The 13,301-nt window shown below is 48.0% G+C and overlaps 1 protein-coding gene across 5 annotated transcripts in view; it reads left to right on the forward strand.

The window, feature by feature from the left end:
* The first annotated feature begins 793 nt into the window (after positions 1-793).
* Positions 794-13,301, forward strand: part of aclya (ATP citrate lyase a) — a 36,714-nt gene continuing 24,206 nt past the window's right edge. For 2 of the 5 annotated variants that reach the window (XM_069185682.1, XM_069185684.1), the window contains exons 1-5: positions 794-1,012; positions 8,584-8,760; positions 10,488-10,610; positions 12,095-12,157; positions 12,443-12,633. In XM_069185682.1, coding sequence (XP_069041783.1) covers positions 8,602-8,760; positions 10,488-10,610; positions 12,095-12,157; positions 12,443-12,633 — 536 coding nt within the window. In that variant the 5' untranslated portion in view covers positions 794-1,012; positions 8,584-8,601. The remainder of the gene's footprint in view (positions 1,013-8,583; positions 8,761-10,487; positions 10,611-12,094; positions 12,158-12,442; positions 12,634-13,301) is intronic. The other 3 variants (XM_069185683.1, XM_069185685.1, XM_069185686.1) reach the window with 3 other exon arrangements.

Consider the following 13,301-nt stretch of genomic DNA (forward strand, 5'->3'; position numbering starts at 1 on the left):
GTGTTTGCCCACGCGAGCTTGTTGTGGGCACAGCATTCCTGTGGAAACAAGTTTGTCCGCTCACGACCAGTTGTGCCAAGTATCCGGTTTGCATTTTGTTTTCTTTGCCCTATTGCAACGTCTCTTTCGCACCCGGCTTCCTTCTCCGCTACACGACATTTTAGCGTATTAATAACATAAAAAATAATCATTGCTTTTTTTTTAATTGACGTGGAACAAAACTATTACTAATAAGGTGGGGTATATTTCATAGTATGGTAAACAAACAATCTAGGTGTGAATACCTTTTACGATATTTCTTAATATATACATTAAATCAGGAAATAGAAGCTTTTTAAAGCGCTAATAACCGCAAAAAAAGTTATGCAGAGTCACTGCACCGGTACTACAACAACACTCATCTGTGAGGTTGTGAAACTGATGCTATCGTCTTATTACTCATCTAGGGGTCAAGGCATGCTCCTCCATTCACAGCCGTAGTTAATCGTTAAACCCCGCCCCCCAATCTAAGTGTCCAATTACAGCTTCTATTCTCTATGACGGCTGAAGAAGTTTTGGTACGTCACACCACGCCCCTGAAGCCGAGTCCAGTCTGGCTCCAGTGTGTCCTGTTCCCAAGTTCCTCTAGGAGCCAAAATGGCGCCGCTGCGTGAGTACCAGTTTCACAAGACGCGCAGTTCGAAAGCTTGTCCTGATGTCAGCGAACGGCCGCCGAGGGAGGGCGGGGCCGACGGGGAAGGCAGAGGATCACATGGGGCGGGCTGAGCCAATCGGAAAGCCGGGAGGTCATGTAACCATATCGGCAGATGGTGAGGAGAGAGAGAGAGAAAAGGCAGGGGCCGAGAAGGAAGAGCCGCTCCAGAGGCGGATGTACAGGGTGTAGCGTGAGGTGTCGGTGAATCTGGCTTGCTGGGAGGCAGCGCAGCGCAAGACAAAAGCCAGCAGGGCAGTATTTCCAGAGGTCGCCAACGCGGGGTACGTGGCAGGCTTGGTCCCCGTTTGATCTGTGAAGGTAGGAGCTGTGGGTCCGGCGAGATGCATCGTGTTTTGTGTCCACTGTGCAAACTGGCTCAGCTCTGCTCTGCTAGTTTGTTGGATGTCCTGTCTGAAGATGTGCAGTGGGCTGGGGATGCTGTCTTACTGATAGTCTTGATGTAGTAAGTGTTAAAAAAATCAGAGTACAAGAAACATTTTGTTTCCACTGAAGTTGTTAGCTGCGTTCTTGTTACATGAATAATTTCGCTTTGGTGGATCGCACAAGTTGTGATGTGTGTGTGTGTGTATCTGGGTATTTATATACAGTATCTAGGTATAGTTTAAGCTTGAGCAATACCTAGACATCCCGTATTATATACTAAGTTTTGTCGCCATCCTTGATTAAAAGTGGGAACGGTGCAAATCAGCAACAGCGTGGAGCTGATGGCGTGTTGTGTTTTTTGTGTGGTGAGTTGTTTTACGAATCGCTGCTGTTCACATTTTAAAACGTGAATGCTAATAATTTGTACGCGACCTTAAAACTAACTCAGGGCCCAGAAATAAGGGTTGCAGGTGTGCAGGTTCCCCCCCGAAATATATATATAACCTTCCATTTTTAAGTCACATTTCTGACGCAGGGAATGAATGAAAGCAATTAACTAATGAAGGGTTAGTTTCCCCCTCCTCCGCGCAAAGTGACTGAGGCTTTTGTAAACGGAGTGTCAGTTTGGAGTGTTTCACATGAACCAGATCTCAAGTTTTTCACAGCCTGAAATAATTGAATGCCTTTGAAATCATCGTATAAATCCTGTTTCCGGATAGATTTGTTAGCGCAGAACTGTCTGTATTGGAAAAACAAAACGGTTTTGCTGAATTATATATATATACTGTGGCTGAATTATGCGGTTGTAACCACAGACGCCAAATAATACACCTCCGAAACATTAATCATGTAAAAAAAAAAGTGAGGTTAAAACTCTGTAGCACCTTTCGTTCTTGTTCTTTGAAAGATCTTTATTTCTAGGGGGTTCGGTTCGGGAATATGAGATAGCTGTTCAGCATCTCGGCTTGATCTGCTGCTTTTAAAGGTCCTGAGATCACCGTGTGCTGTTTGTACAGGAGGCAGAGAGAAAGATGTAGTAATCCATTGCTACTCTAAAGAAAACTGGACCCCCTGCGTATGTGTCTACTTGTCATTTTATAATAAGAATGAGACGGGTAGGAAACAGCGCTTATTATTATCGTGTAATAATGTTCGTGCTGCAAGAGCACAGCAGACGGGCTGGCTGGTCTTCATGAGACCCGCATAGCGCTGGGTACCAAGCCAGGTAAGGCCAGTGAAAACGCGCTGTGCCCTGTGTATACAGTAGCTTGCTGAAGGATTTACTGTGAATTACACGGCTACAGTTCGCATCCCGGCAGCTGCATTTTAATTCAGCTCCCGTTCTGGTGCCCATATCGCCCCTGGTCCTGAAATCTCTGCAGGCTGGCTGCTGGATGAGTCCAGGTTTGACTCGGAAAGCTCTGCTAATGACTTTTCAAGACGTTAAAAATGCCTCCCCCGCCCTCCACGTTATTGACCATCACTGTGTCCAGGCAGAGGTCAAGCCTTAGTCTTCAGTCCTGTGACCTGCAGCGTTTTGAAAGCCCGCCTTAAAAAAAAAAAGAATCGGCTTTCAAGCGATAATCATTTTCTCTGTCCTCCTTTGTTTTTTGTTTCCAGTTGTGTACGGCTCTTTCTGTAACATTGTTCTGTCTTGTGGAATGGCCTTGAAAAAGCCCTTTTATGCTGCGTGTTGCCTCAGTGACGTGTCTTTCTCCTTGAGTTTCCTCCGTCAATTCAGAGAGCTGCCCGGGACCGGAGCGGCAGGGGTGTGTGTGTGTGTGCGTGAGGTTGGGGACAGGAGGGCAGAGTTGCACCGCCGGGCACACGTGTGGGCTCCCCCCCAGTCTCACCCCCTCAATCTGGGCGTCCGACGATCTGCGAGTTGAGGAAAGAGCGCTCGGTCTGCAGCAGTGCCGGAGAGTGACTTGTCACACTGTTGCGTTCCCGTACTCCGGAACGAAGCTTTCGGGATTGGGTAGGTGACAGAAGGAGACACGATATCTGAAAGGCTGTTTCTCTGCAAAGGCCGAGCATCAAATACCAACTTGGATAAATAGGTTTTAAGTTGAGGTTTGAGTGTCGAATGATTTGGGTGAGCTCATAAATGCCGAGTCGTGCTGGATATGTGGTGAATGTGAAGGGATGGGCATGACATCGCAGAGCCCCGCCGGTGTACTTCGGCGTTACAATCTTCTTCAACCTACTGAGGCAGGAGATGGGGGGTCGTGAATATGGAAGGATTTTTAGTCTGGGTCCTGGAGACTGCCAGTCCAGCAGTGAAAACACCAGTTTCTAAAGAAATGGGACATTTAAATTATGACCGATTAAAGTGGTGATTTGTTAAAGGATCTCTAATTGTTTATTTAGCAGTGAAATCTGAGTACTTTTCAGTCCTCAAGAGACAGTTCTCTTAATTGAGCGGGTAATTTGCTTTGTTCAGCAGTATCGTGCAGATGTTTTCCAGTCTTTATGAACTGGTGGCCTATCAGACTCACTGGACTGGGGCTCTCCAGGGCCCAGGGCTGGTGACCCCTCCTCTAAGGCATTTAATGACTAAATAAACCTTAGGATTTGGGGGAGAAAAGGAGCACAGTACTTACTCTAGAGGTAGTAAAATCACTTTGTCTCGGGGGGAAAAAACCCCATCAAATTCTCTAGCAGGGCAAGACAACTGAAGTGTTCTTTCTCCTGGAGATCAAGAGTTGCTTCTCTTTCTTGCCTGGGACCCTCAAGCTGCAGTACAAAGAGCCCCTTGAAAACTGGCTCCCTGAACGCATCTGCATGCTGGTATGGGATAAAGTGTGCCAGGTGTCTTCCTCCTGAGTGGCACTGCTTCTGCTTTATCAGTGCTTTTATTACTAGCGATACTAGCAGTTCAGCTGTGCTGTATTTATACTGCTGTATTTCTAGATTAAAATAAAAACTCAGATAAGGCAAATTATAGCTTGACTGCATTCTTTCCCGGAGGCTTCATTTCCTTGTTTGACTGACTGTGAAGCAGCTCCTCTTTGGCTCTGTGCACTCAGCTGTGTTTGCCCATTAAATGGACATCCCTGCTCTCCTGTGTAAAGCCCAGAGACGCTGTGCCAACACGCAGGAAGGGACTGACCAGTCCCCCTATTGAGGCTTTGTTTAGGAGTTTCAAAGACATTGTTTATTTTGTCCTTGCAAGACTGTTGGACAGGTCTTGCTTTTTTGTTTGCCTAAGGAAAGATTTTGTGTCCAACAGGCTTGACAGGTCAGTCCAGAGCAGTCTGTGTAACTCTAAAGTATTAAGGATATACTTTAGACTTTTTACTTACATGCAGAGATGTAATTAAAATTTAAGCTGGAATTTCCAGAATTGCATACATCAGTAATCAGGAAGGCATTTATTCCGTGGAAGAGCAACCTGTAACCTATTTTGGATGGACAGTTTCAAGGCAGGACTACTCTCTGGGCACGGATGTGTACAAAATACCTGACAGGCCTCTGTAATATATACAGGTAAGACAAGACTATTGACCCCAAAGGGAAATTGAGGTGTTACAGCAGCCCAGCCCAAATAAAGCAAGACAGACATCAGAATAGACTAAAATTGAAATAACTACAGCATTCGAGTAATTAAAAAGCATACAGAATACAAAAATAAAAAAAAATAGTTAGGAAAAAATAGATGTGTGCAAAATATGCTAATAGTCACTGTAAAACAATAAAAGATGTGAAAAAATGTGCATAGGTACAGTAGATACAGATTGAAAATACCACAGTATATTAATGCTGTGTAAAGAAAGGACATGAGAACAATGAACTGTCCATAGATGAGCAGATGAAGGGCTAACAGGCCTAGCCTAGGGCAGTGTTATCCTCCCTGACGTTCCAGGTATCTGTAGAAGGTGTTGCTGACCTGTGCCTGTCCTCGGCATGCCCTCTGATAGGCAAATGCCCTTGTCTTTGTACAGCCATCTAGCCTTTTTTCTGCAAGACAGTTCTATAGGTCTGACCAAGTTAAGATGAGTTGCGTTTTGCAGGAAACCCTCTGGGCTCCCCGACTGGTTCAGAGGTGGTTCAGGTGCAGAAAGGGGGAGAAGCCTGACGTTCTGCCCAGAGTCGGCTCGGCTCGCGGAGGAGGAGGAGGAGACGGGCCCGGTGAGGGTACCTCCCTGTGACTGTGCAGAAACCATCCCCAGCCAGTTTGCGATGCTCCCTAGCCTTGGGCCATTTCTAGCTAAAAACAGTCTTCGTAGTGCTCGGCTGCATTCATGAATTATTTTCAAAAGCCTTTCCGAGTAAGTGAGCCCAATTCTTCCTCCCTGTGGGCATGTGCAGTTGTCATATACACGTGGACAGTTTGTGACGCTTAGCTGTATTTGTAGACACTTGATAAGAGGGTTCAGAGATAATTGCTTTTTATTGCTGAATGACCTACAGTCAAGTGTATGTACAGTATATACAAATATACATTCCCTTGTCTCCACAGACCCCTCCCCGCAGTCGTACAGAATTCAGAAGTAAATGGCAGTGGTGAGCGGAACGCTCAGGGAGTCAGGAAATGAATAGGATACGATTAGATCCTTAAATTTCACCTTTGGCTGTTGAAAGAAGTGTCTAAAACCCTCCCTGATAGGACAGACCGATTCTGTCACGTCCTGAAGCAGTCTGGAGTGCTGCTTAAAAGGCGTGTTTGTTTAGTTCCAGTACCTGCCCTGAAAAAGGATTCCCAGCCAGCAGGTCCCACCTCTCCCTGCTTTCGCCCGTTGTGGACCTGACACCGGATGGCACTGGCCTGCTGGCACTGGCTGGCCTGTCGCCCCTCCTGTCACTGGGCTGGGCCTGTGTGTGTGTGGGGGGGTGAGTCATGCCTGTGAGACCCGCGGCCCCCACTTGCCACAAGGGACCCTCAGCTGGCTGCCATCTGTTGCCGATGTGAGGCTGGGGTGGCTGCGGTGGCTGTTTGCAGTTACAGCTTTCTGTACGGGTTTGGTTCTGTGGAGTAGTGGTCCCAATATAAGACGTGCAGAAATAGGTTCCCAGCTCACCTAACTTCTGTTATCCAGCCAGTTATTTTATAAGGGCTTGATCACATTCAGGGTCACTGGAGCCAAACCAACAACAGGCTCAAAGGAGGGTACACCCTGGATGGGACGCCAGTTGATCACGCGGCACACGCACTCACACCGGGGTCAGTTTTCCCAGGAGCAAATTAACCGACCAGCATGTTTTTGGAAGGAAACTGGTGCACCAAGAGGAAACCTACAAGGAAACGAGGAGGGGGGGACATACAGACTCCACTCAGACAGCACCCCGGGTCTGTCTGAATTGAACCCAGAGCCCCAGCTCTGCAGGTCAGCTATACTAGCCACTGTGCCACCCCAGCTTTTTGTCAAAAATATATTATTCGTTCACTTGAGAAGAATAAGATGTCTCATGGACTGATTTTAACTGAAGTCGAATCTAATTAACATCATGATCCATGTGTAGAAATCCAAAAAAACAAATCGGTACATTTTCGTCGCTGCTGTGTTCAGTAGCTTGTCCGTGATTTTGTCAGTCAAGTAATAAAGCAGTTTTGTAGTCCCAGGCGTCGGCTCGGTTGGAGCACATGGCTTTATCAAAACCGCATGGTTTCATACTGGTTAAGAGGTGGCCACCTTTGGACAGAAAAATGCGGTGTTTCCTGGGTAAAACCCAGAGCAGCTTCTGCGTCAAGGAAATGTGTATTAAATTCAGCTTCTCCGTTTTATGAGAAGACACTGGGCCATGTTTTGTCTAATATGAAAAACTTCTTGGAAATTGGCGTGCCTTAAAAGTCACCAAACTGCCGTTTCTGCATGCTTAGCTTGTGATGCAGCCGGTCATTGACGTAAAGCAATTATTTGCATGTGAAATACATTTCTTGGCACAATCCACAAGGAAGAATTCCGGAAGACCTGCCCAAGACAGCCCAAATAAGTTGGAAGACCTGTGTGAGGGGGCGAGGTGGGGGTGGTAAAGAGGGCTTCTGTAGCCGTGAGGGTGGTAGAGCCCTCTTCTTCCTCCTCCAGCCTGCGAGATTGTTGGGAGAATGGAAACAGAAATGCAGGCCCCTCCTCCCAACCTGATGCTGTGCTGGGTTGGGCATTTCCACCACAACCTGGGGCTCCGGAGTTTGTTAATCATTAAACTGGTCTGGAGAAGGAGAAGCTTTTTTTTTTTTCTCCTTGCTTTCCAATGGCTGCGGTCAATCGCGTTGACGTGACACCCCTTTCCTCCTGCTGCAGGTCAGAGTTGGGGGTCAGGTTCTCGGGGCTCAGATTACGCCAGCGTTGCTGTGATGAATACAATACATATGCATGTGAACATCAACAGGTTATTCAGAGCCTCCACTAGTGTCTTCTTCAGGTCGAACAGCTTTGTTGTTAGTATAGTTTAGTTCAGCTGAAGAGTAACAATGTTTCTCACTTAGCATCTTTAATTCATACTGATCACAGTCTTCAAAAACATGATCACATCTTCAGGTAAACTAGGCCATAAATTCTTCAATGCACTTCGGACTGTAGTGCGTTTTCATTGATCCTGTTGCTTGGGAAAGAGCTAGACCTGGGTACGTGTGGGGCAGGATAGGCTGGGTCCCCCCAGTGCTCATCTGGACAGCCCCACGCCCCCCAGAGCAGGCAAGGGAAACACGCCTGTTACCCCCTGATTCCGCACGGGTCTGGGGCTGCTGTGCTGAAGTCAGCGCTGTCTTGGAGAAATCGATGGCCAGCCATTGGGGGGGGGGGAGATATTTTTAGCCTTCAAATCGGCAGCAAAGAGAGAAGAAGTGAGGGGGGAGGGATGATTCAATTAACGAAGACGAGCGACAGATGACGCAGCACAGAGCTGTGCTCTGCTTTACAGAGGCCCACCTGAAAATGAGTTTCTTACTTTCGGGACTAAGTGTTGTTTATTTTTGGTTTTGTTGGTGACTTTTAAAAGCTTGTGTTCCTGTGCCACAATCTACATGCTCACAGGTCAAGGACTACGCGAAATCTTTAATAAACCTGAGAGTTGTCGTTGGCGGATTGACAGTACTTGAGCCAAGTATCTTGTTAAATTTGTTTCAGAGCCCAGTGTGTGCGTGCGTGTTCTTCAGAATGCAGTTTTGTTTAATGACCTTGTTTCAAGGATAGATAAAACCTTTGCAATTCCATTCGCTCCCACTGTAAGCCCGTTTTTCCTCCTAGGAGGTCTCCGAGATCTCTATTCTCTGAGATCTCCATTAACAGGCTCATTTTGCACCATTAAGGGCTGAAGTCGAGCCTGGAATAAACAGGGTTTCAGTGACGAGATTGTGTCTCCTTGATCTTTCGAGCCTATGGAGTTGTGATGTGGAAGCTGAGGCTGCAGTCATGATCAGACCCCACCCGTGATCAGGTGTGTGTGGAGGTGGGCCAGGTGACAGTGAAAGGTCTCTCTACAGCATCGTTCTCCTTCTCCACCATGTTCGTTCCCATGGAGGACATCGGATTTGAATCTCTTTTCTTCCTGCCTCTTCCGCTTAGGTATCGCGGTGAAGAGCCATGTCAGCCAAGGCCATTTCCGAGCAGACGGGGAAGGAGTTCCTGTACAAGTACATCTGCACCTCGGCGGCCGTGCAGAACCGCTTCAAATATGCCAACGTGACAGCTGAGACCGACTGGGGCAGACTGGCCCAGGACCACCCATGGCTGTTGACTGAGGTCAGAGCAACCTCCCGCCACCAGGGGGCGCTGTATGAATGGTGGAGTCTGATTTCAAGATCGTTTAGTGCCAGTTCTGCTTCATAGTAGACCTGGGGGCATTTTTTACATTTTATTTTGAAAAGTGAAGCAGTAATTGGAAAACGAGACGGACGCAACACAGCAAATATTGTTCCCAGTTTTCAAGCTCATGTTGGAGGTTCAAAGTCTTATTGAGCAGCAGGAAGTTTATTTTAAATGAGACAATAATTTGATTACTATCTGTGATTGGATTTAGAATGGATAACATTGGATTTGTGCTCTTATATGGAGCACTGTCAGTTCTTGGAAGCGGTTTCTCCCTTTCAATATAAAATAAATTAGTATTCTCTCAATTTACTCGTGACTGCCCAGCTCTCTGAATTGGTATGACATATTTGAAAATCCAGTGCAAAAATAAGGTAGACAGAATCACTTCTGGAAGTAAATACTTTAGGACATTCAAAGAAATCTTAATACGATTTCTGAGCCATCAGAACAAATTATAAAAGTCTTAACATTGGCATCACAGGACTCAGATTTGTGGGACACTGATTTGCTCTATTAATAGCATGCAGTGGTATCGCAGAAGATAAGAGTTTCACATGCATTTTTCAAAAGACTGGCAGCAGTCAGAAAATGCAGCCTAGCACTTGGCTTTTAAGAGGTTAGTGAACCTTTTTTTAAGGTCAGATATGAATAGGAATGGCTGTAAAATGCCAGCGACAGAGATGGGATTTATTGGACAATTCAATTAACTTTGTGATGGACTGCCGTTCTGGCAGATATCCAGAATTAAATGGCTGTGTTCTTTCAATTCCCTTGGCACTCCACACGTTACAAAAGACGTCTGCAAAGTAATGTGTCCCTCTCGGAGACAGCGATTGCATCAGGGAAGAGAAGGAGAGCAATCTAACCTGAATGCTTTTACCCTTCAGTAAAATTCAAGGATGTGCTGAAGTCTGTGCACGTGGGCTGGGGAATGTGCAAACCCAGAATGCTCTTTGAAACCAATAACAGGGAAGCAGCTCTAAAGACCCACAGGTTGGCAAATATATTAGGCACATGCAAGAGTGTTCTTGAGCATTGCATATCTCAGAAATTAAAGAAGCAGCTCCCTTTGCATGTTTCAGTTAATGTGCTCTTATTAGGCTGGTATAGCTGTAGTCCACTGTCCTGGTAAAAGTCTGCTCAGGGCTTTCACATTCTGACCTCCCTCACAATCTCTCAAGTGAAAGAGGATCTTCATTGGCTACTTATTAAAAATTCACCTGTAAATTGTGCTTCTTGCAAGAAAGGACCGGATGAGTCTGGAGACCGTGCTTGTGGTGTTAATCTGCTCAGAAAATGGCGAAGAGCACCAATTTTAAAACCATGTCGAAATGGTGACGTGTTACAGCAGCTGTGGGATTTATTTCTGAAAGTTAGATCTGAGTGCAGAGATCCATTAAGGATCAAACAGTTTAGTTAATTACTTAATTAGCTTCATCAGGAGCAGAGTTTGTTGGGGGGACTCAGAGGCACTTGCAGGACTGAGATAGGAAAATGCCAAGGTGATCAGAGGATTGGTGCCTGGAGACGGCTCTCTGGTGCCTGGAGACGGCTCTCTGGTGCCTGGCTGGTGCCTGGAGACGGCTCTCTGGTGCCTGGAGACGGCTCTCTGGTGCCTGGCTGGTGGCTGGTGACACTTCTCTGTTGTTCTCCTGCAGCGCCTGGTGGTGAAGCCGGACCAGCTGATCAAGCGCCGGGGGAAGCTGGGCCTCGTGGGCGTCAACCTGGACCTGCAGGGGGTGAAGGAGTGGCTGAAACCGCGGCTCAACGTGGAAACCACTGTGAGTACCGCACTGCCTCTGCCTTGCCAGCGCCCTCCCCTGCGCAGAGCACACCCTGTGGAGGGCCGAGGGCTTTTCTGCATCTTTCTTTTCACTGGGGTGGTCCTGAGGCTTGTCCAGATCCCCTCTCCCAGAATATGGGGGTGCCAGTCACCGCATCCGTTGGCCTCCCTGCGGATCGGGGGGCTTGTCGGGGAGCTGTCAGGACCTGGGGAGAGGGAGGGGGCGGTGTGAGTGGTCGGAACAGTTTGGACAGGGGCGTGGGGGCGGGGGTGTCCAGGGATGGAGCTTTCTGTCGCCCGGAAAATGTTCTTGCGTGTTGACGGATTGAAAAATAAATACGTGCAATAAGTCACGTCAGTTTCTCCGAGAACATAATTCAAAACGCCGCAGGCTTGGAAACTTGGAAGCAATTTGTGCGCTGTTCATTTGTTTGGTACGTCTAAAGCAGGTGCCTGGCATTTGAAGTGTGGCTCTCTGCATTAATGAGTGCCGTCTCGATACTCCAGTCTCTGGGCCACTGCAGCAGAGCGGCGTCCTTGACTCTGACAGGCAGTGGATCTCGGAGTTGTTTCCCCTTTATCTGGATTTACGATGACAGGTTTTGATGCGACCAGCTGAGGCCAAGTTGTCTGTTGCTTTTATTTTTTTCTTGAGGCTTTGCTGCAGTGCCTTTTAATGCAAGGACCGCTGGCGGCCAGGCTGAGGTGTTAGTGTCTACTCCGCTTTTCTGCCGGGTGTTGTGTTACAGGCTTGCCCCTGCTCCAAGGCTGTTGGTTGGTTTATCGTGCTGGTGCGAGGTGTCTGTGGTGATCGCTCTGCTCTGACATGAAAGTCTATCTGCGGTAGCCCTGCCCTCCTGTCAGTGTGTCCCGCTTCCTCAGACTAGGACAGACGGGATTTGTGCTGTGAAGCAGTCTGGGTTATGCTTTTGTTGAAGTTGAACAGATAAGGATTAAATAAATATTCTACCTAATATCAGTTTTCCAGAAATTACAGATTATTATAATGAGTTAGTACTGTGCATCTGTGTTTTATTTATCGTGTACAGAATCTCTGTTTATAGTCAACTGATGTGTAATAGAATTTGTTAAGCTCCTGTTTATACAACTGAATTTGCGGTGTGGCTGCAGGCTGTTATTATGCTGAGAAGCTGGGAGTGGACAGCCTGACTCACGGAGACAGGAGCAGCTCCAGACGGACAGACAGGAGCTTGGAGTGGACAGCCTGGCTCACAGAGACTTTCCTTTGGTTTTTCTGTCTTTCCTTTTGTGTCTCTCCATTTTCTTTTTATTGGTCTCCACCCATCCTCTTGATTATTGGTTCCGCAGACACTCCATAACCCTGAACGTGATTTTTATTGTGTTGGAAACGTGCTGCGTTGGTCCAGCTCGCTTACGGCTGTGGATCAGATTCAAAGACTGTTGGATTTTTTTAGTTTGCAATTAAGAGTTTGTATTGTTGTTTTTGTTCCTCCCCCCTAGATTGCAAAGGCTAAAGGCGTCCTCAAGAACTTTCTCATCGAACCCTTCGTGGCTCACAAGCAGGTAGGAGAGCTGGGCGGTGTGCTGGGCCAGCTTTCAGATCCAGGCAAGCCTGCCGATCTCGGATTTTGCCGTCTCTTGGCTTCTAAATGAGTAAACGCCGGCTCCAGCAGCGTGTTCTGTTCCTGTGAGCCGGCTTGCTTGTGTCTGTTCTGATTTCCCTCGCGGCGTCTGTGTTTGTGGGCCAGTTCCTCCCGGTCTCCGTCATGATGTTAATTGTTTAGAGTCTCCGTTCCTCCGCCCTGCCTTCTCTTTCCTGTCTGACGGGGCTGCTCCGCGTCTCTCCAGGCGGAGGAGTTCTACGTGTGCATCTACGCCACGCGGGAAGGCGATTACGTGCTGTTCCACCACGAGGGGGGTGTGGACGTGGGCGACGTGGACGCCAAGGCGCAGAAGCACCTGGTGGGTGTGGGCGCCAAGCTGACCGAGGAGGCCGTGAAGACGCACCTGCTGGAGCACGTGCCTGCCGCCAAGAAGGAGTGAGCCACTGGTTTTTCCTTCGGGGGGGGGGGCGGCTGTTCTTACATTCGGCTTCCTGCAGGGGTTCCGTTTTCCGTCTGCAAAGCCCACAGCAGACGCACTGAGTGTTATCGGAGGGCGTGTGCAGCTCTCACTGGTAACACGGGGAAAAACTGGGTACCCAGGACGTCACATGGGTTGATGTTCCATGGCCAATTGAGCCTGTCCCACCCAGCAAACCACCCAGGCCACCCTGTGGTGCTCAGCCTACTGGACCCTGCCACCTGCCTGCAGTGTGCTACAGACATAGACCTACATTTCTGAATGGACGTTTGGTCCATCACTCATGCTCGTTCTGTGTTTGTTTCTGGCACGTTTTCCTTGCTCTTCGCCTGTCCTGATCTGTTTGAACCCACTGACCTCGGCGGCCCTGTTTGACAGGAGGATGCATGAGCTGCTGCTCTTCGTTGCTTGGCTGGCCTTGAGATAGACGTCTCTCACACACACGCACACACACACACACCCCCGCACCCCCTTGCTCGCTCTTTGATTTCCAGCGAACACCAAAGCAAAACAAGCTGGGCATCCATCAGCAGGCCTGACAGGAGGAGCTGAATCTGAGTTCTCGCACAAACGGGGCCTCATGGGCTGATGGACTGGGGGGTTGTGTGAGAAAACAAAGTGTGAG

The sequence above is a fragment of the Lepisosteus oculatus genome, chromosome 28 (genome assembly GCF_040954835.1).
Source record: "Lepisosteus oculatus isolate fLepOcu1 chromosome 28, fLepOcu1.hap2, whole genome shotgun sequence".
Classification (NCBI taxonomy): Eukaryota; Metazoa; Chordata; class Actinopteri; order Semionotiformes; family Lepisosteidae; genus Lepisosteus; species Lepisosteus oculatus.